The 22,876-nt window shown below is 33.8% G+C and overlaps 1 protein-coding gene and 1 long non-coding RNA gene across 2 annotated transcripts; one reads left to right on the plus strand and one right to left on the minus strand.

Moving 5' to 3' along the window:
- The first annotated feature begins 16,686 nt into the window (after positions 1-16,686).
- Positions 16,687-20,568, plus strand: LOC111984387 (beta-amyrin 28-monooxygenase). Its single transcript, XM_065780045.1, has 5 exons — positions 16,687-16,769; positions 17,707-18,683; positions 19,852-19,946; positions 20,049-20,141; positions 20,236-20,568. Exons 2-5 carry the CDS (start codon positions 17,729-17,731, stop codon positions 20,539-20,541), a joined length of 1,449 nt encoding a protein of 482 aa, XP_065636117.1. The 5' UTR covers positions 16,687-16,769; positions 17,707-17,728; the 3' UTR covers positions 20,542-20,568.
- A 559-nt stretch (positions 20,569-21,127) lies between these two features.
- LOC136070290 (uncharacterized) lies at positions 21,128-22,140 on the minus strand. The gene is made up of 3 exons (XR_010631570.1): positions 22,004-22,140; positions 21,539-21,900; positions 21,128-21,379 (listed from the first exon to the last, which is right to left on the minus strand). It is a non-coding gene; the product is annotated as an uncharacterized LOC136070290 (long non-coding RNA).
- Between the last annotated feature and the right edge of the window lie 736 nt (positions 22,141-22,876).

A 22,876-nucleotide genomic window follows, 5' to 3' on the forward strand; every position in this document is an offset into this window, starting at 1 on the left:
TCAACAATCGCTTCTTGTTGGAATGCATCACTATCTTCTATATTATCATTGGATTCTTCACCCCCGACTTCCGAGACATCAAACACTCTCCTATGTTGGATGGATTGCACAATTTTCCAAGATTCACCCAATTTGGTATCTTGAAGGTAAAAAACTTGTCTCGTTCGACTAGGAAGTATAAAAGGGTCATTTTCTTACCACTGACTTGTAACATCAATGCTTATGCAGTGTGCATCGGTTCTTATCATTCTCCTTCAACCATTGGTACCAGTATTGTACCATACACACTAGAATAAAACAACTCTATGATGAAACATATACTCCAATTCCCAAATTTTGCACACATGACCATAGAAGTCATGCATTTCTCCCTCATGGTCCCCTTCGGTACATACACCACTGTTTTGGGTTACACGAAGATTGTCTAGGTTCCTTGTATGAAACTTTACACCATTGACCATACAAATTGTGTACTCCTTCACATGCGACTTAGGACCATTTGCTAATGACCATAAATGTTTAGTAGCTTCTAGTGACTCGTTAACTTTCAATCTATTCATTTATAATGACATACAACAAGTGATATTAATTAGTAATAAGTAATGATGAAACTATTTAAATGTTTAATTTTTATTAGTGTGTGATTAAATTTCAAATGTCTTATACGTTCTTTGAACCACTTGGGAAATTCTTGTCATTGGATTTGAGTTATAGCTTCTCCAGTAGGATTATGCAATGCGCTTTTGTGTTCACTATTAAAAATAAGGAAATTTATTTTCAGCTAAGCATTGCAGATAATATTCAAAACTTGATCAAACAATACATGCATATTAAATCACATACTTTAAATATGGCTCTAGCTCAGGATTATTGTATAACAAGTACCAATGAGTAGCATCAAGCAATGCACGAGATAAGTTGCCATCATTCCGCCTACCACCTGTAGGTCGGGCAGTCTATGAAAAAACTATCAATCTTTCACTAGATTCATCAAAATCTTCATTTCTATCTCTCCAATTATGCACAGTTTCGATCCCATCAATATACAAAGACCAGTTGCTAATACATTCTTCGAGAATGTAAGCCTCTACAATCGAACCTTCTGGTCGAGTTCGGTTGGAAACGTATCTTTTCAATTTTTCAAGGTAGCTACGAGGAAAAAATACGCATATTATGTGATTTTATACCACGTGGGAAAGATACAATTGATGGATGCATTAAATGATTTAATTACCTTTCAATTGGGTACATCCATTGATATTGTACCGAGCCTCCTACAATTGCTTCACGAGGCAAGTGAACAACAAGGTGGACCATAACATCAAAGAATGCTGGGGGAAAAAACCTCTCAAGCTTGCATAGTATAAGAGCTATAAGTTCTTTTAGTTTCTCCAACTCACTCTGCTTTAGGGTCCTTAAGCATAAGTCTTGGAAGAAGCTGCCTTACTCAAATAATACAATACTAATGTCTTTATGTGCAATCCCTCACAACCCAATTGGAAGAATTCGTTGTAATAGCATATGACAGTCGTGGCTTTTCAATCTAGATAATCTACAATTTTTTGCATTCACTGACCTTGATATGTTGGCTGCATTGCCATCCGGATACTTATCTGATTTCAAAAAGTCATAGAAACCATCCCTTTTATTTGGGCTTAATGAAAAGAAAGCCTGAGGCTTGTCATATGATCCATCAAGACGTTCTTTCAAATTCAACGTGTGCCTAAAGTTCATATTTTGTAAATCTATTCGTGCCTTGTCAGTATCCTTGTTTCTCCCCTCAATGCCCAACAAAGTACCATAAGTATTCTCACTAATTTTCTTCTCCACATGCATGATATCAATGTTGTGCTTAAGCTTCTTATTCTTCCAGTATGGAAACTTGTACAAAATACTTACCTTTGACCAATTTGGCTTCTCAATGAGTTGTCTCTTCTTATTACTTGGATGCTTTTCTAAAATTATATTTGGCATTCTATCTAGCTACTCTTGTATCTTTTCCACTTGTAACTCTAAAGATCTCTTCCGTTTCTCCGATAAATCATTATGCAACCGACTATGTCTCCAACGATGCTCCATAGGCAAATAAGCTCGATGGTTAATAAATCCAATTTTACTTTCCAAAGCTTCAAAATATGGTTCATCGTTGCAAGTGTAACAAGAATGAGTTTTACAATTTCCAACATCACAAGTATAGAGTTTTACAAGTATTTAAATCAAAGAAAATACTATTTTTCACATCTAATCAACAATACTCATTGACATTTGCAACAAATTAAAACATTCCAAATATTAGTTTAAACCATCTTATAACACAATGCAAGACATCCGCTTGCTCCAACACAACATACCACCACAAATCCAATTTCCAACACCACAAGTATACAATTTTATAAGTTTTTAACTAGAATTTACTTACTTTGCTCAAGCTATGTTTACAATTTTCAAAAAAAGTCCAAAGTTACTGCAAACAATGTATATTTAGTTTGCAAAAGAAAAGTTAAATTTATAAGTACAAAAGTTAAAGAAAAGCTTGTAAAAGCTCATTGAATACCAAAACCTAATCCTAGGAATCAATTTAATAAAAGCTCTTAATCGTATATGAAAATGAACACCCATGTGGGGGTACGTATATGTATATTACCTAAATCTATAACTTTTCATTTATCTAGATAAATTTTAGACCGTAACCAAATCTCATAGTACCTTTCAATCAAGTTGGAAAGCTCAAATTACACCTATTATGCATCAATTTTAAACTTTAATGTTAAGTATATATTTACCCAAATCCTTAAACTTCTACCTTAAAGTGCATTGGTAGTATTTGAAGTAATATTAAAGTGCTTTTGTTTAAACTAACCAGTGCAATCATGATCCTTATCAATACTAGTGTTAAATTCTTATGGTTCAATTCTTATGTTTCCCATTTTGATTAAAATTCTACAACAAAGTTTACACCTTCACTTGTACACTACATATATCTAACACTAATATCAATGTGGAAACCAAACCAAGAGAATGTGGATCCAAAACTAGAATCATCCAAACAATAAGAACCATAGAAATCTAAAAGAATTACNAAAAAAAAAAAAAAAAAAAAAAAAAAAAAAAAAAAAAAAAAAAAAAAAAAAAAAAAAAAAAAAAAAAAAAAAAAAAAAAAAAAAACCCATTACACCTTTGAGGTCGCCGATTTGGTGGAAGGCGAAGGGTTGCCAGAAGTGTCACCGATGGTGCGAAGGACTGAAGCGTCGCCGGAAGCGTCATAGATAGCGCGAAGGACTGAATTGTCAGGAACGGTCGGCAAAGGATTGAAGCATCGTGAATAGCTGGTGAGCTGAAGTGTTGCGAACGGCCGACGAACTAAAGCGTCGCAAACCTTCGTGAGCTGAAGTGTCTGAACCGTCATGAGCTGAAGCATTGCGAGCTGAAGTGAGTGAAGTGGATTAGCGATGGTGAGGCGAAGTGGATTGGTGACGGTAAGGCGAGGATCGATGACGGTAAGGTGAGGATCTGTGACAGTGAAACGAAGTGGATCAACGACGGTGAGGCTGGGTTTGGCAGTTTTTTGTGAGAGATTGAGAATCGGGTGAGTAAGGAAGTGAAACAAAACAAAAAGGGGCTGAATAGGATTTTAACTGTAAAACTTATTGTGACGACTTATACTTCGTCACTAATAGATACCTTTAGCGATGAAAATTAGCTTCGTCGCTGATAATGAGACCGATTTTATGATTTTGTTTTTAGTGACGACTTATTTTTGTCACTATTTGTGACATTCAGCAACAAAATGGGTTTCGTCACTAAAAGTATTCTTATAAGCACCTTTAGCGACGAAAGTTTTCGTCGCAAAAAACTTAAACTTTTAGCGATGAAATATAGATGAATTTAGTTTGGTGCCTACATTTTCGTTTAGCACCTTTAGTTCAACCCAACATATAGCGATGAAATCTATTTTTCGTCGCTAAATGTTACTAATATTTTTATAAATAGTGATGAAATATAAATTGTCACTAAATGATACTTTTTAGTGACGAAAAAATTTTCCTCACTAAAATTCGTCACTAAAAATACATTTTGTTGTAGTGTAGCCACTTAATAGGCCATTAATCACCTTTAATTTATGCCAGATATGGACCCACATCTAGTGGGACCCACAGTGCGTACTGTCTTGCCAAGGCAGGATGAGCATCATTCACAGAACTCGAGTACTGTGTACTAAAATAACAAGATACCCGATCCATACTCGAGTATGGTGGAATAAAATAACATGGTTACCCGAGCTGAACTCGAATTTACTAAGCTTGGGTATTGTGTATGAAAAATAACGTGGTACTCAAGTCTTCTAAACTTGAGTTTGGTCAACATAGAACTTGAGCTCTAGAACATTGAGTTCAATGTGGCATTTTTAATGTGCAAAATTCCAGCTCAGCCACTGTCATGTTGGCAATCTTAATAGGAACTTGAGTACTGTTTGAAACTTGATTTTCTTAAGCTCGAATACTAAAAAAGTGGTAGACTGCTATATATTTTCCAAACAGTGGTAGATTGAAATATAGTTTGCAATATTGTGTTATTTGGCCATTTTCGCCTATATCACACATCTTTTCACAATACACAATCCACTGTATTATCATAGGAATCATCCACAACCACAAATCCAAGTTGTTTAGGTTATTGCATAGCATCAACCATCTATCCTTTATTTTAATCAAACCAAAACACGTACAATATACACCTTGAATGCTCTCATCATGACCCTTCACCCTCTGATCCTGAGAAAACTTCTACTTATGATTTAGCACCTTGTAAAGCTTTACCAAATTATGATTTGATAGCCAAGAATGTATTGACCCCTTTGGTAATTTAATCAATTAATTTAGTCAAGTGAAATTAATTAGATTCAACTACATGCAATAAGCATGGTAGCACAAACAAATCATCAATAAAACTAAATGCAATAGAAAATAAATTTGAACAGGTGATTTGTTTACGAAGGGGGAAAACTACCGAGGCAAAACCCCACTAGGTGAATTTAAGGTCACCATTCCCAAAAATTGACTATTATCAAAATAAGCGGTTACAAGTAAAAGGAATCACAATATCTAATACCAACTTACAGTTAAAGCCTTACCCCAATACACAATTGGACTTGTAATGTAGTGACAATCCTTCCTTTTAATGCACAGCTCCCAGTACATGACTAAGCAATCGATGCATGGATCCAAGTACGTGACTAACACACCAACTTGAGAAAGATGTTGGCTACAAAGTTCTTCAGTTCATATAGACGATGAAGATCAAGAAGCTCCTTAGTTACAAAATTGTTAGGTTCTAAAGATTTAGGATTTTATGTATTTAGAACTCTAATTTGTATTGTTGGCAAACCATGATCAAAACAGGTTGTTCAGTTTTGTTTAGGCTTGCTCAAAGTTGGGTTTTTCATGTAAAGTTGGAATCGAGAGGCTGCAGATGCATTTGTGCATTTCGGCCTGGCTCAATCGATCGAAGGAAAGGCTCGATCGATCGAAACTCAGGCAGAATGTTTTTCTGCAGAATTTTCCAGCTCAGCCTTAACTCATTATACGTGTTGGGTTTTCTATTTTTACCTTAGGTATATAAAGAAAAACCTTAACCACGTTTTTAGAGTTGCTCCAGTTGTATTGTTGCTCATACTTTGTTGTTTTGTGTAAATCTCTTGTAAGATCTAGAGGAGCTTTCCTTTACACAAAACTTAGGGTTTTCAAGGTAGAGATTACTTCAACATCTTGATGATCAACTCGGTTGCTATCATTGAAGTTTAAAGAATATCAAGCGTGGGTGCTTGTAGCTGATTGAAGAATCCAAGAAAGAAGAAGTCCATTCGGAGCTTGCACGTGGTCGTGTCAGTAAGTTCTATTGGTTGGTAGCATTAGGAAGTCAAGCAGGGAGCTTGTAAGTTCTTTTGTATGAACTTCGATTCTTTCGCATAGTGGATTCAAGTTTACCTTGAGGATAGCTAGGTCAAATCCTCCTCAGGTTTTTACCGTGTGGTTTCCTAGGTGATCATATCATTGTGTCTTTTATATTTCCGCCGCATTATACTTATGATATGATTGTATGTTTGTGATAACCTAGAATTACTTAAATTGACTAAGTTAATCATTTAGCTAATTAACTAGGTTAATATGGTTGTTTTAAGGAGTATAAAACCGTTCAAGTGGTATCAAAGCGGGTAGGTCTCTTGTTAGAGATTTTTTGATCTCTGAGCTGATCCTTGACCCCTGTTGTCATAGAGCATGGACACTCTCTTGTTGTTCCTCCTCACTTTGATGGGAATAACTATGGTTATTGGAAAGTAAGGATGAAAGTATTTCTGAAATCTATTGACGAGAGGGTTTGGAATTTCGTTGAATACGGATGGCAGAAGCCCACTACTCCTATGAGTGATTGGCAAACTTCTGAAAAAGAAGCAGCAGGCTTCAATAGCAAAGTTATGAATGCCATCTTCAATGCTGTTTCTATGAAGGAATTTAAGAGAATCTCTAAAGTTGAGGTTGCTCACACTGCTTGGAAAATCCTCCAAACTGTGCATAAAAGCACAAAGGCAGTTAAGATTAATAAACTGTAGCAATTGACTTCTAGATTTGAAAGCATTAGAATGTCTGATAATGAATCTTTTGACGAATTCTATGCTAAATTAAATGATATTGTTAATTCTGCTTTTAATTTAGGTGAAATCTATGATCAACCTAAGATTGTTAGGAAGATACTTGGATCTTTAACTGAAGACTTTAGACCCAAAGTGACTGCCATTACTGAGAGCAAGGATGTGGACACCATCCCTATTGATGAGTTTGTAGGATCTCTTCAGTCTTATGAGTCTAACCTACCCAAAGTGAACAAATCCAAATCAATGGCTCTTAAGTCAGTTGATAATGTTAATGTTGGTGGATTTGATGATGAGCTCTCTGCTACAGAGATTGTTTACCTTACCAAGAACTTTAGAAACTTTCTTAGGAATAATAATAGAAAGGCAAGAGGTACAAACACTGTTGAACCTAGAAACTTTAGGAAGAATGATCCCACTAAGGTTAATAATTTTAAAAAACCTAGAGAAAAAGTTGGTCAATCTTCAAACAATCCTTTGGGTGCTTAGTGTTTTGGCTGTCAAGGGTATGGTCATGTGAAATTTGAATATCCTACATTCTTGAGTTCTAAGGGTAAAGTTATGGCTGTAACCCTTAGTGATAATGAGGTTTCTGATGATGAATCTGGATGTGACGAGGATGGAAACTTCATTGCTTTCACTGCTACTGCTGTAGTAAATGAAAGTATATATGTTGAAGAGAACCCTTCTGATGGTAAACTCTTTGAGGATGCAGATCTTCAAAAGGCCTACAATAAACTTTGCAAAATTACTGCAAAGGATGCTATGAATGTTGAACTTGGCCTGAAGAAAATTGAATCTCTTGAGCTTGAAAAGAAGAATTTGCTTGTTAATTTGTTTGATGCTAATGATCTTTTGAACAATGTTAAATATGAGAACATGCTCTTCCTTGATAAAGTTAAAACTTTGGAACATAATTTATCTGTTGCTAGATCTGCTAGTTCTAAACTTGATCAAATGTTAAATGTTCAAAAGTATCCTTCTGATAAATCTAGTTTAGGATATGTTGAAAGCAACTTTGATTCTGCACCACATTCCACAAACTTTGTTCCTTCATCTTCTTCTGAACCTTCTGCGAGTGAGGTTGTGAGTGAAACTGTTAAGCCCCCTGTGAGTGAGGTAGTCAAACCCATAGAAGTTTCACCACCTAGGAAGATTAGGGTTGATCTAGGAGAGTCTAAACCTAAGGATTCTACCCTTTCTAAGGACAAGATACATGGTAAACCTGCTTGGGTTTGTCACTATTGTGGCAAGTTTGGACACATTCGGCCTAAATGTTACAAGCTTCAAGCTGCTAAGAGAGCAAACAAACCAAAGGTGCCTGTGCCTCAAGCACAAGATCCTATGACACTCATTGGTGAATTGGTAAAGGCGTTGAACCTTTATTCCAATCCTAGAGTTGGAAATCACTCGAATGTGAATAAGAACTCCAATGCTCGTGGTGCATTTAAAAGGTTTTGGATGCAAAAGACTTAATCTAATTGAGTCTTTCTGACACGATCTTTGTGCTTCATTACTCATTCCTTTGTGACCATTGTTCTTTGGTTTTCTGTGTTTTTTGTTCTAGGACTTGCATTGCATTACATTCATGCATTTCATTCTAGGATTTATTTGTTTACTCTTTTAATATTAAAAAAAAAAAAAGGAGAAAAGCAAAATATGTTATGTCACTATGTTTCTTGGTTTTTGAAAACAAGGTTGGTCAATTTATTTACACATAACATGTCTTATGTACCTTGTTTAGCGTTGATGGGCTTATTTATTGCACTTGACTAGTTGAAACTTTGTAGTACATGTTGTGTGGGAAAGATGTTTATGGTTTTTGATCTTTTTGTCTTAATCTTGAAGTCACATGTTATTTGACTGTCGGACTTGATCCTTTTGAGAAAGGCGTAAATAACTATCTCACCACTGTTCACTAGCCAATCATGAACACCTTAGTGCATATCATAAGATTTTGTGTACTTGTTACACATGCACAAAAAGAACATAAGGTGATGCCACGGCTTAATTGCTTAATGCTTAAAATTGGTGTGTACTATTAGGCTTGATGCCATTTCACATAATTAAAATTGGTGTGTACTATTAGACGTGATGCCATTTCACATAACTATGAGGCAAAAATTCAAGAAACTTACATGATTGCAAGATTATGTTCTAGGAGATGTGGGAGTTATATGATGTAACTCTTTAGGTGATAGTCTCTTTTAAATTCTGTGTGATGAATTTTGTAGACTTTGTGATTGATTTTTATTTACATATCACCTCACATGTATCTTAAGTTTTTGCTAGTTTGCACACACTACACAAGTTACTCTTTGCTAAACACTGTACATGTTATTGTGTGTGTTTTTGGTCTGACCATCCAAATTTGAAATACCTTGAGTATTATGCAAAACATTTTTTTTTTTTTACTTGTGAATTTAAAGGAAGAATTGGCTGAAACTTTCCTTGGAGAAACTAGGATTACAAATTTGGGTTTTTGAAAAAGCATTCCATTTCATCTCATACTCATGCATTGTGTTTCATTGATTTTAATGCTTTAAGGAGTTTTCTTCTTTTTTTTTTTTTTTTAAATTTGGTTTGAGTTTTTCAAAACTATAATTTTTCTCAAAATACTGTGATCCACTGCCTGTTTCGATCAATCCATTCTGATTTTCGATCGATCGAAAATGTTTAAAATTCCTTTTAAAAATTTCGGAGTGATTCAATTGATCGAAAGTAATTTTCGATCAATCGAAAGTCGTGAATCAAGTTTTTTAAATAGTACTCTTTGACTGATTCAACTTACTATTTCAAAAGTTTTTTCAAACTTTCTTTTCTCTTTCTGACTAGGCAAGGATCTACAGCAATTTTTTGTCATTTTCCTCCAAAATTTTTGCAAGATTTCTCTTTCCTCAAGCCGGTAAGTCTCTTTTGCCCCTCATTTTTGAGTTTATTTGCATTTTTCATGGATTTTTCCTCATATTTTCGGACCTCTCTCTTTTTGGGATTTTTGATGTTTCAAGCCCAATTTTGTGAAATTGATCAATGGGTTTTTATGGGGACAAGCTATAAACATGATCTTGATAGTTTAATTTAATAAATTTTGAGTTTTGTGGAGAATTGAAATTTCTAGGGTTTATAATTGTTCCGAATTTGGGATTTTGTTCAATTAGGTTGAAATTGATGAAATTGGCTTGTTGATTGGATGTAATTAGGCATTATAATCTATGTATTGTTTTTTCTAATGCTTAATTCATTAATGTGCTTCAAAATTTTTCAAGTGGTTTTCAAATTTTTGGGGTTTTTGGTTAGAAACTCTATGCTCGAGCCAATTTTATGCAATTGAACTTAAAATTGGACTTTTGTTTACTGCATTAGTACATACATCATGACATTTTAACTATTCATGCATCATATAGTTTTTTTGCTCTATATTTTTTGGTGCTAACTTGTAGTCTGCCCTTGGTTTTTATTGTTTCTCTTTTGGTTTTATTTTGTGTCTCTGTCCTTTCGTTAGCATCATGCGTAGGAAAACTAGGGCTCGTAAGTCTATCCCTGTACCTACTCCTTCCCCTCCATCTTTTGACCGAGAGAAATTTCCTAGTGAGAAAAACCAGGAAATCTTTGAGAAGCTGAACCTTAGGTGTAAGATATGGTCTGAGTAGTCTGTCATTCTAGATGAGTTAGATCCTACCATTAGGGCAAACTTAGAGCGTAGGGGCTTGTTACCCTTGGTGGATATTTCTGATCCTCCTCCACCTACTACCTTGATTTGAGAGTTCTACTTAAACATCTTGATCTGCGTATATGATTTCAATACTTTAGTAAAGAGTTGGATATGAGGCATAGAGTACACCATTACTCCTACAATAGTGGCTAATGCTCTAGGGGTACCCTTGGTCCAGCACCCTGTCTACCCTTATGATGAGTCTCTAGTTTTGAGTGATGTCATGTCTTACAGCACTGGGTCATCTATCCAGTGGGGTTCTGATCCTAGGATCACTACTGCTGAGCTTTCTGAGCTACACTATCTTTTCTTTAGGATAGCGTGTCACTGTTTTTGGCCCATTTCTCATCTGCACACCATTCCTCTCGAGAGGTGTATATTTTTCTACGCTCTAGTTACTGATGCTCTTGTCAGTTTTGCCCATTTGTTCCTTCGTTCTTTGAACGAAGTGTATAGGAGTTCATCTTCTTCTTATGCCCTTGTTCATCCTATTTTTATCCATAGGATTCTTCTTTATCTTGATCTTAGTGATTTCCCTTTCTCGAAGCTTGTGCATGTCATTGGTACTATAGGTGCATCTTTTCTTAGACAGAGGGTTGCTCACCTTCGAGCTGGCTCTAAACACCCTAGGTCTACGCCTTTTGGGTCCGCACCTCCTTCCTCTTCTTCTACAGGTCCTACTGGTGAGGATGTTCCTGATCCTAATGCTGCTACTACTATTCCTCTGCCTCCATTGGATGATTTTGATATCCGTCGTACTTTGGAGACTGTCATGATCGTTCAGGCGGCTCATGGTCAGCTTTTGGTGGACCTTTTTGATGAGATCCGTGCGTTGTGAGCTGATCTGGCACATTTTCGTTCACCCTTGCCACCTCCTTTTGATTATGGATTATGATTGCCCTTTGGCATTCCGTCACAAAAAGGGAGAGTAGAGTTTGTGGAGGAGTTTTGTAGTTAGGGAGAGTTTTTTTGTTTTGAAGAGCTAGTGGAGCTGTTAGATTGTATTTAGGCACTTCACCTTGTATATCATTTTTTTTTTTTTGGGATATTCATGTTAGGGGGAGTAACATTGATTGATACACATGTTTTCTATTTGATTCTTGTTTCTTTGGATTCACTGTTTATTGATTTATATTCTATGAGTTATTCATTTGATATATGTCTTTATTATGTGTTATGTGAATCATACAAGAATGTTATACCTGTTTATATACTATTTTCTGTCACACATGCATTTATGCGTTTGTTGAGTATTTCAGGAATATACAGGTTGATTCAATTGAGCTGCTGTCTACACTTGCAACTGATGGATAGTAGTTAGGATTGAATTTTGGTTTGATGAGCATTATTTTTGTAAAGGGCTTTTTAATTGTAAACTTTGAGCTTAGTGTTTGTGTTTTGTCACGGATTGCCAAATGGGGAGTTTGTTAGGTTTTATAGATTTAGGATTTTATATATTTAGAACTCTAATTTGTATTGATGGCAAACCATGATCAAAATAGGTTGTTTAGTCTTGTTTAGACTTGCTCAAAGTTGGGTTTTTCATGTAAAGTTGGAATCGAGAGGCTGCAGATGCATTTGTGCATTTCAGTCTGGCTCGATCGATCGAATCTCGGGCAGAATGTTTTTCTACAGAATTTTCCAGCTCAGCCCTAACTCATTAAATGTTTTGGGTTTTCTGTTTTTGCCCTAGGTATATAATGAAAAACCCTAGCGACGTTTTTAGAGTTGCTCTAGTTGTATTGTTGCTCATACTTTGCTGTTTTGTGTAAATCTCTTGTGAGATCTAGATGAGCTTTTCTTTACACAAAACTTAGGGTTTTCAAGGTAAAGATTACTTCAACATCTTGATGATCAACTCGGTTGCTATTATTGAAGTTTAAAGAATATCAAGCGTGGGTGCTTGTAACTGATTGGAGAATCCAAAAAAGAAGGAGTCTATGGATTCGGAGCTTGTACGTAGTCGTGTTAGTAAGTTCTACTGGTTGGTAGCATTAGGAAGTCAAGCGGGGAGCTTGTAAGTCCTTTTGTATGAACTTTGATTCTTTCGCATAGTGGATTCAGGTTTACCTTGAGGATAGCTAGGTCAAATCCTCTCCAGGTTTTTATCGTGTGGTTTCTTGGGTGATCATATCATTGTGTCTTTTATATTTTCGCTGCTTTATTCTTATGATATGATTGTATGTTTGTGATAACCTAGAATTGCTTAAATTGACTAAGTTAATCACTTGGCTAATTAATTAGGTTAATCTGGTTGTTTTAAGGGGTCTAAAACTGTTTAAAAACCCTTGGCACAAAGATGCAGCAGCTTCTACAAGAGAAAGATGAATTAGGGCAAATTTTCTTTGGTCATAATATGCATGAGTAATCACTTTGCATCAAGTTGCAAAACCTTTGACAGCCCTTAAAATAATCCTTATATATGTCTAGGGTTTTAAGAAAAGAAATCCTACATAAATAACTTGAATATGCGTTGGAAATCTGAATTTCGTAATTCTCGATAGGTATAGCTTTTGTCGAGAGTTATCGAGAATCAGTCATTAAATCTCGATAGATATTATCTGTTGAGCTATCTGTCGAGTTTTAATGAACAGCAATTCTTCACTTGTTTCTTGGACAGATTTGCATAGCCTCAATACTAGACTTGAACTCTTGTTCCTTGAAATACTAAACCCATCCTAGATTTACCCAATTACAAGTAAAGTGTGTTTTCCAAAAGATTAGCCAATTTACAATAACATATGTTCTAACAAGTTCCACATATGTCCTAACATGATCCTCTAGAGTTTTAAGGAACTAAAGTTACTAAACTATGGAGTTTCTAAAATACTATTCATTCTTTTGAAATGCGTGATTGGATTTTATCACATTATCAATATTTAAAATAAATAATAAAATTATGATACTCCACATTCTTTTAATAAGATGGAGAAGAATTATTTTTTACTAAAGAATTTTTACTAAGATTGAGAAGATTTTTTTATTTTTTATTTTATTTATTTTTATCTCCATCTTTTATAATCAGCCCAATGAAAGGTATGTATAGCAAGTTATCAATTCTAGTCCTGTTTGGCTTTTTATTTTTTATTTTTTTTATTCTATCTGAAAACATATAGATAATGGTCATTTAAACAAAACAAAAAAAAATTGCTAAGGTTGAGAAGAATTTTTTTTCTTATATATGTAAAGGTAAAAAGTGGTTGTTTGTAAGGCCATTCGACTTATTAAAAAAATACCAAGATTGACAAGAAAATAATTGTATAAAAAATGAAAATAGATTGTTAAAGCTCACCTAAAAAATATTGATTTTTACATAGATTGACAAGATAAAAATGTAAAAAAAAAAATTAAAAAAAAAAAAAAGAAGAAAGAAAGAAAAAGAAAAAAAAAAGAAAAAAAGAAAAAGTGGTTGTTTGTATGGAGAAGAACTGGGTAGCATGCAAGGAAGGGCGGTGTATTGATTTGTAGGGAAACCCTAATTGAAATTCTCATTCTCATTTTGTAATGGCATTATAAAACAAATAAAAATAAAAAAGAATTTTTACAAAGATTGAGAAGATTTTATTTATTTATTTATTTTAAACTCCATCTTTTTTTTTTTTTTTTGAGAAGCAACTATATATAGCAAGTTATCAATTCTAGTCTTATTTATTTATTTATTTTTTAATTTTAACAAATTAAAAAAAAAACAATATTTTTTCAAGATTAAATAGGAAACTACTTAAAAGGGAAAAAATTTTGAAAACAAATTGGTAATGGTCATTAAAAAAAAAAAAAAAATTTTACTAAGATTGAGATTTGAGAAGATTTTTTTTTCTTATATAAGTAAAGGTAAAAAGTGGTTGTTTGTATGGTGGTTCGACTTATTAAAAAATACCAAGATACGCAAGAAACTAATTGTATAAAAAAAATGAAAATAGATTGGTGAAGCTCATCTAAAAAATATGGATTTTTACACAGATTGGCAAGATATAAATGTAAAAAAATAAAAGTTAAAAAAGTGGTTGTTTGTATGGAAAAAATAAAAAGTAAAAAGTGGTTGTTTGTATGGAGAAGAACTGGATAGCATGCTAGGGGAAGAACCTAAATTAATTTTTTTTTTATAATAAAAAACTAAAGAGAAAAAAAGAGTAAAAAGTGGTTGTTTGTATGGGAAATAACCAGGTAGCATTCTAAGACAGGTCCCGTGTTAATTGATGGTCAAGTTAAGTGTTTATAGATGGCTACCCACCCATGGTGGGTGGGGGTTACCTTCAACCCAAGAGTAAGGGTGCACGCTAAAGATAACTAGATGAACCTCTTCTTGATTGTTGTAAAAAAAATTTTTAAAAAAAAGACTTAATTATGCCCTTAAAATTAATTTGGGTTGATTTTGATTTTGCTCCCTAGCTAGAATTTAAAATTATTGATTTAATTTGTTAGGGTTAAATAAATCCAACATAATTCGTTAATGTTACCTATTGTTTTAATTAAGGACCCTTGCAACCATATCTATGTTGATATGTCACTTAAATGACACTTAAGTCTGTCATATATACTAGTAGGACCAATCAAATCTTTATATATCAATTAAACATGCCAAGTCAGTTAAATAGCATAAAAAATTCCAAAAACTAGAATAAATTCTCTAATATCTAAAAGTAAATCAAACTTTACCAGTTAACAAAAACAAAAAATTTCTTTCTCTCACTCTCATATAAATTTTTGAATACGTAGAATATCCCCTTGTGATTTGAATAAATGTATTTATGTAATTTTTATATGTTTTTGGATTATTAAAAAACAGTACGTGAGATTGTTGGATTCCTATTTAGATAACAAGAGAAGGCAGGAAAGATTGTTGTATTTATGTTTGTTTCCTAAGAAAATCAAATAGAAAATGAATATTTGATAGAAAAAGAAACTGGAAAAATAATAAGAAGTACATAAAGTATGAAATAATTTTTTTATTGACATGGAAAAACAACTACTATTATCCCTTTAAAACTACATTGTTTTGGGCTAGGCTGACATTTAATGTCCATCTCAGCATGAGCATGGCAAGAAGAATTCCCCATCAAAACAATAGATAATATTAGGAAAGTGAATTAAAATTTTGAAATTTTAAGGAATAAAATCAAAATTACCCTAAAATTCTGGGTAATTTGCAATTTAGAAGAAAAAAAAATACCAAGGAGCGAGCTTCAAAGGCATGCAATGGTTGAATATGATGGATAATATTTAGGCTATAATTTATTTTTTTAAAACTAATGCTATAGACACAAAATTTTGCAACATCTTTTACAATATTTGAGCCTACCAATGACACCACTTTTTGGCATATCACTAATGACACTAATAATTCTCTTGAGTGTGAAATTTGTGTCTGTATTCTATAGACTCTCTCTCTCTCTGTCTTTGTATTTAATGGAAGAAAAGATATTGCAATAATCAGGTGTAAAAGATACAAACTTGTCTTTATGAAATAGAAAATAATAAATAACCCTTAGGCTTTTAATTATAAGAAAAAAGAATAAGGTGCAGCAGGTAATTTCTGCTAAACCTCTACCATAAGTTTGGAAAGAACATAAATAAATAAATAAATAAGTAAAAAAGTCAGTTATTAGACCTTTTGAGCGTATTCACACAATATATACATATTCACTCACGTAATGTGGCAACCATGCAAAATGCAAAGTACGTACTTTGCATACATGTTCGTATACGCAACTGCAGAATAAAAATAATAATAATAATAATAATGATACATACATGTTCGTATCCAAAATATATATATATATATATATATATATGATACATAATGCATCCTTGCTTTAAAAATTTTAAAAATCATAATTGTTTTTGGGTTAGGTGACAATTAGTCAAAGCTTAGCCGACACACATGGAGAATAATTTATTTCCATTTTGCCTCTCGGCTTGTAATATAATTACAAGGGAAAACAACAGGGTCAACTTATTTCCTGAGTAGAAAATAATGAGTCCAAATTTTCTATCTCATTCTTCTTGTTCCACTCTATACTCCACAATAAATACTTGTCACGTGTTTACCTAATTGATTAAATGGTGTATAGAATGAAGCAAAAAAGTGAACAAAAGATTTGGACTCAAAAATAATATATAATTTATGTAACGCAAAAAAAAAAAAAAAAAAAAAAAAAAAAAAAAAAAAAAAAAAACCAAAGGGATCAGATTTTGAAGTAGCCACCTACCCGTTGTCTCCTCACCAAACACTCACAAATATCTTTCCTTATTTGGCCTGTCAATTAAGGGTCTTTTACATCTTTCTTTTCTTTTCATTTCCTCACATACACTCCTCTCTACTACTCCCTTACTCTCCCACCAGTATCCCTCCTCACTGCTTCCACCACCATTTTTTTGGGCAAAATCACCGGAAAATTTCATAAGAAAAAGGTAAGGCTCACTCATCTCTACTATTTAAAGTAAAAATTTCCAATATTTTTGGTGGGTTTATATGCTTTGTTAAATGCTTTTTTTTTTTTTATCTAAGCTTTGGTAATGATATCCATGTGATTTATGAGTTTCGGTAGTGATATTCATGCGTTTATATGTATGAGTGTTTTGTTGGTGGAATTATTTGATGTGCGAGTTTATAGTTTTTACAATGGTGGCTATCTAACGTGGTGAAGATTTTGGGGTTTTGGCTCTTTAATGTGAAATAGATGGTGAGTATAATTTTTATTGAGTTATTTGGAGCTAGTAAAATATTTAAATGGTTTGTGTTGGAGAATATTGTGATTTTGGTTTCATGGGTCTCTTGATGATGTGTAAATCTTATAGAAGCTACTCATAAATTGTTAAGATTTAGTATTAAGGAGATCATATTGAATGGGTTAATTTTATAAATTGGAGCCTATGCCTTGTGAATGAATTGGTTGAGAAACTTTGGAAGTGAAAAATATTATTTATGAGGCTAAATACTATGCTTGCCTACTTTAGTGCTTATTTGGCAATTCTTACTTTGTAGCTAGATGTAAGGTCTGTTTGAATACAACTTATTTTTACTGAAACTAAAAACTAAAAACTGAAAATTGAAAATAATGTAGCAAAATAATTTTTAAATGTGTGAATAGTGTTGTGAGACCCGTGAATAGTGAGTGAACAGTGCATTTTGTCTCCTGCACAATGAATCCATGTGATGTTAGTGTTCATGCGCTAAGGAAAAAAAAAAAAAAACGCAAAACTTGTAAACCCAGAAACGCAAACTTGAATCCAAACACATACATAATCTCAAGTTTTATGCTTATTGTGATAGGTTTGTTTGATATTGTTCAGGCTCTAGCTAACCTCCTTTCTAACTTGGAGAATTAGGTCTTGCTCATTTGTGCAGGCAAGAGGGTGTGGAAGTTGGTATGGATTTCTTCTCAAACCTGCTGCACCTTGTACTCCTTTGTATTTCCTTCTCACTCATCTTTCTCAACTATAAACAAAAATCAACTGGTGCCAAGTTTCCACCAGGTAAAAAGGGATGGCCTGTGATTGGGGAAACATTGGAATTTGGCATGGCTGGGAAAAGAGGCACACCAGAGATGTTCATTAACGACAGAATGAGCAAATACTCGCAGGAACTCTTCAAAACCTCACTGTTTTGTGAGAACATGGCTGTGTTTTGTGGTGCTTCGGGAAACAAGTTTCTGTTCTCCAATGAGAACAAATATGTCATCTCTTGGTTGCCGCCTTTCTTCCGAAAAGTTCTCCTTCCAGAATCTCTTGAAAACTTTTCCCCTGAAGATTCTATCATAATAAGGAGGGCTGTGGTTGAATTTCTCATGCCAGAAACTCTTCAATATTTCATACCTATCATGGACTCCATGGCAAAGAAACACTTGGAGACAGATTGGTCTCCTTACAAACAAGTCAAGGCTTTGCCGCTTTCAATGAAGTATACCTTTGCACTGGCTTGTAGGTTGTTTATGAGTATCACAGATCCCAACCATGTGACAACGTTTGCTGATCCCTTTGCCCTTATCGTAGATGGTTTAACGTCTGTGCCTATAAATATCCCAGGCACAAACTTTAACCGCGCCATTAAAGCAGGCAAAGTAATTCACCAGGAGCTTTTAGAAGTAATCCAACAGAGGAAGAAAGAGCTACTATCAGAGAATAATGCGACGGTTGCTCGTGACTTTATAACTCACACGCTTCTTGCATTAGATGAGAACGGCAGATCAGTAATGAACGACTTGTTAATTTCTAGCAACATTGTGGGCTTACTTCTTGCTGGACATGATACCACTAGTTCTGCTATCACATTCGTGTTGAAGTATCTAGCAGACTTCCCTCTTGTTTACAATGAGGTCTTAAAAGGTACTTCTTCTCGACCTATTATGGGCCTATGTCTTCTTTCCGTTAAAACACTATTATGCTAGACTTCTTTCGCTTCAAAAGATCTTCATCATAAGCGTATAATCTACCATTTAATATAGTATATCGTAGATTAACAACAATTTCAATTTAGAGAACATTTTATATATATATATATATATAATCGGTGTAATTCTCTCATAATGTTATGTTTAAAATGCATATCAAATTTCATATTACTTAAATATTATTTACTATTCGATTTATATCTCAAGTTTTGTGTATAATTTTAAATTACAATGACTTAGAATTCTAAATTGTTGTAAATAAGATAATTATTGATTTATGATGATAATGAGTTTTGCAAGTATGGAAACTAAGTGTGCGTTTGGGTAGAAATTATTTCTACCCACGTCTACATTTCCAGCGTTTTTTTTTTTTTTTTTTACAGCACACATTTCAGTGGGACAAAGTTACTGTTCACATTGTTTACGCATTTTTCATGAGTCCAAATATTTTGTCCAACTTTTCTTACTTCACTCTATATTACACCAATAAATACTTGCCACACATTCACCTAATTAATTAATTACTATCATTATTGACTTATTAATACTATAGTTATTAATTAATAGTAGTATTTAATTAATTAGTTGAACACGTGACAAGTATTTATTGGTGGAGTATAGAATGAAGTAGGAAAAGTGAGACAGAAGATTTGAACTCATTATTCATGCACTATTTACGGGACCCACAATGACTTTATTCAAAAAAATTTTAAAAATGGGTCCCACGATACTATTTACCCATTTAAAAATTATTTTGCTATAGTATTTTTTGTTTTTAGCAAAATAAGTTATATTCAAATGGACCCTAAATAGAAAAATGTAATTCTGTAGTAGATTTGTTAAAATACGTATCTAACAAAAATTATTAAAGAGGGAAGTGTGTAACATTATCAATACACACACGTTGTAGATGCAAAACCTCTCGAGGATGTTAATCAACTATATAGTGGCCCAATCTTTTAGCGGCCACCTGTAGCTAGTAATTAAGAAAAATACAAAAAATTCATTTAGTATACTGTATGTAGCTCTTGACACGAGACATACCTCATAAATGCGATTTTGAAAGATTAATCTAACGAAAATGAGGTCATATTGTTAAACAGAGCAAATGGAAGTTGCAAGATCTAAGGGTCCGAATGATTTGTTGAATGGGGATGACATTAAGAAAATGAAGTACTCTTGGAATGTGGCGCGTGAGGCAATGAGGCTAATACCGCCTTCTTCAGGAACATTTAGAGAGGCTATAACTAATGGGGATGACATTAAGAAAATGAAGTACTCTTGGAATGTGGCGCGTGAGGCAATGAGGCTAATACCGCCTTCTTCAGGAACATTTAGAGAGGCTATAACGGACTTCACCTATGCAGGATTTACTATTCCTAAAGGGTGGAAGGTATGTGACACGTACCAGTACATAAGCCAAATTATATAGAAATTTTCTATGTTTAAATAATGATTATTGATGCTCCGATTCCATGTTTTTATAGGCACATTGGACTCCACATTCAACACACAAAAATCCTAAATACTTTTCGAATCCTGAGAAATTTGATCCTTCAAGATTTGAAAGTAATGGTCCAGCACCTTACACATTTGTACCATTTGGAGGAGGACCTAGAATTTGCCCTGGGAGGGAGTATGCTCGATTAGAAATACTAGTTTTTATGCATAATGTGGTGACAAGATTCAAGTGGGAGAAAGCAATTTCGGATGAAAAGATTACTTGTAAACTATCACCTGTTCCAGTTGATGGTCTTCCGATTTACCTTAAGCCTCATAATCATATATATTAGATTGAGTCGGTGACAGGACATAATAAATATGACTTTGAATTAATATGATAATGAATGTAATTAGTATTACTTCAACAACATAATAAATAACAGTTTTAGATTACTAATTTTTTATGATTGATGACATATCAATTCATAAGTCTCATGTATAGAATTTATAAGGAAAGAATTGGCCTTTGCCCCTTTCAGAAAAACAATCTAACATTTTGCCATCTTTTTCAAACTAATTAGAGAAATGTCCCTCTTTTGAAATTCAATTTTCTCAAAATCGAGTTAAGCCATATAGTGACATTTTTAAAGAATTTATAATGACGTTTTGAGGACCTATAATAGCGTTTTGTAACTCGATGTCCATAAAGTCGAGTTATAGGTAAAAAAAGAAAAAAAGGAAAAAAAATTGCATGTAACTCAACTTCATGGAGATCGAGTTACAAAACACCACTATAGGTCCTTAAAACGTCACTATAGGTCCTTAAAACATCACTATAGAGCTCCAGATTCTTTTTTTCTTTTTTACTCGATTTTGAAAAACTGTTTGTACTTTGTTTGGTTGCTGAGAGAAAAGAAAAATAAAGGGAAATAAAAATACTTCAAATCCAATGCCTTTTAAATTATTCTCCTTTCAAAAAGCCAAAACTGTTTCTTTCTTTTTCAAAAATTTCTTGGCAAAACAATAGTGACATTAACTCCACATGGACTATAACCCCAAGCTCGGACAAGAAGTCGGCAGTCATTTCTTCTTGAGTTCCTCTTGTCAGTCGTTTAATCGCAACCAGCTGCCCATCTTCCAATGCGCCCTTGTAAACTTTAGCATAGCCTCCCTCCCCAATTAAATTATCTTCATAAAAGACAAACAGAAATTTTCTATCAGACTACAAATATAGCATTAAAATGGCAGAAGAAAAACATTCTTCCTTTTAATCAACATCAGTACAGTAAAAAGGTTAATCTTCACATTCAAAATGTAAATTAATATCTGAAGAAAGTAACTACTGACCATGGCTGAAGTTGTTGGTTGCAGCTTCGAGCTCTGAGAGTGTGAAATTCTTCCAGCAAGATTTGAAGTAGCAAAGTGCACCATCTATAGAAGGCCTGAGTGCGCCGGAACCATTTCCACTCTAATTCTTCTGCTTTTCCTCCTAGCGAGTTTTGGGACACTTTTCCATTTCTGAAAGCGCACATTCGGTCCTTTCTTCAGCATATGAAAGAAGCCATTCCAGCGTGTAGAGGCTCCTGGATCTTGGTTACCTTCTGAGTCAGAAGTACTGGCCCCGGGAGAAGCTGTTTCAGATTCTAAGCTTCTTGAGCTACCCTCAAGAACCCCTCTTGGAGAGGACTCATACATGCCCCCCTCCATGTCTATGGAATTTAACACTTGCTTTAGTACCATTACAGATGATCCTTAAGTTCAAATACTCATAAATCATGATATCTAAATGACAAATAAAGACAGATAATTTACCATGAGATGAAAAAGAGTCGGAGAACCCAGCTCGTGGCCTTCTGCCTAAAGATGTATTAGCTTCCCATCTTGATTTTGTGTGTCAATGTCATGAGAACCATTGCTGCACATATAGTCCTCATGTGTCAAAAGGCAACAAAGGATATGACAAAATTCAAAAGAGCTAATTAAGTGCAAATTCAAGGCAACCCACAATTGCAGGTACCAACTACCCAAGTTGGACAAATAAGAAGAAACGGCCAAAATTTTTTTGAAGAAATATCCCAAGATAAAATCAACATGTAATTGATTAGCATTAAGAAGAACCAATTAAATATAATGTCATAAAAGAGGAAGAAAAAGGAAATTAATGGACACTAGACAACAAAGCATTGATGTAACAGTAAAAAACATATTATTTTGTTAACAAGCTATGGCATATATTACCAAAAACAAAAACAGAAAACCAAACTTAACAAATATTGGCAAAACCCTGTATATAGGAAACAATCATGATGAGTCTAGATCATACAGTGGTACTTTTTAAGCCCCCACCTTTCATACAATTCCAAGTTTCCCTTTTCTTTTTTCACGTGTGTTTTCACAAACAAATGAAGCATTATGGAAAATAAGACCATATGCAATTAAATTTGCCATTGGCTTATTTTTTTTTTCAAATCTCTTAGTTAATAACATAAATGTAACCGTCCATATACAATTAATAAAGCAGAGGAACTCATCAATGCAGCCACAAAAGTAGAGGTTAGAAATAAAAAACCAATACCATCATACAAACTATAGAGAATCCCATCCCAAAGTACCCAAACCAGCCACATACCAACACATAATTCACAACAATCAAAATCCCCATATACTACAATACAACAAACTTCA

The sequence above is a fragment of the Quercus suber genome, unplaced genomic scaffold (assembly GCF_002906115.3).
Source record: "Quercus suber isolate HL8 unplaced genomic scaffold, Cork oak 2.0 scaffold_224, whole genome shotgun sequence".
Taxonomy (NCBI): domain Eukaryota; kingdom Viridiplantae; phylum Streptophyta; class Magnoliopsida; order Fagales; family Fagaceae; genus Quercus; species Quercus suber.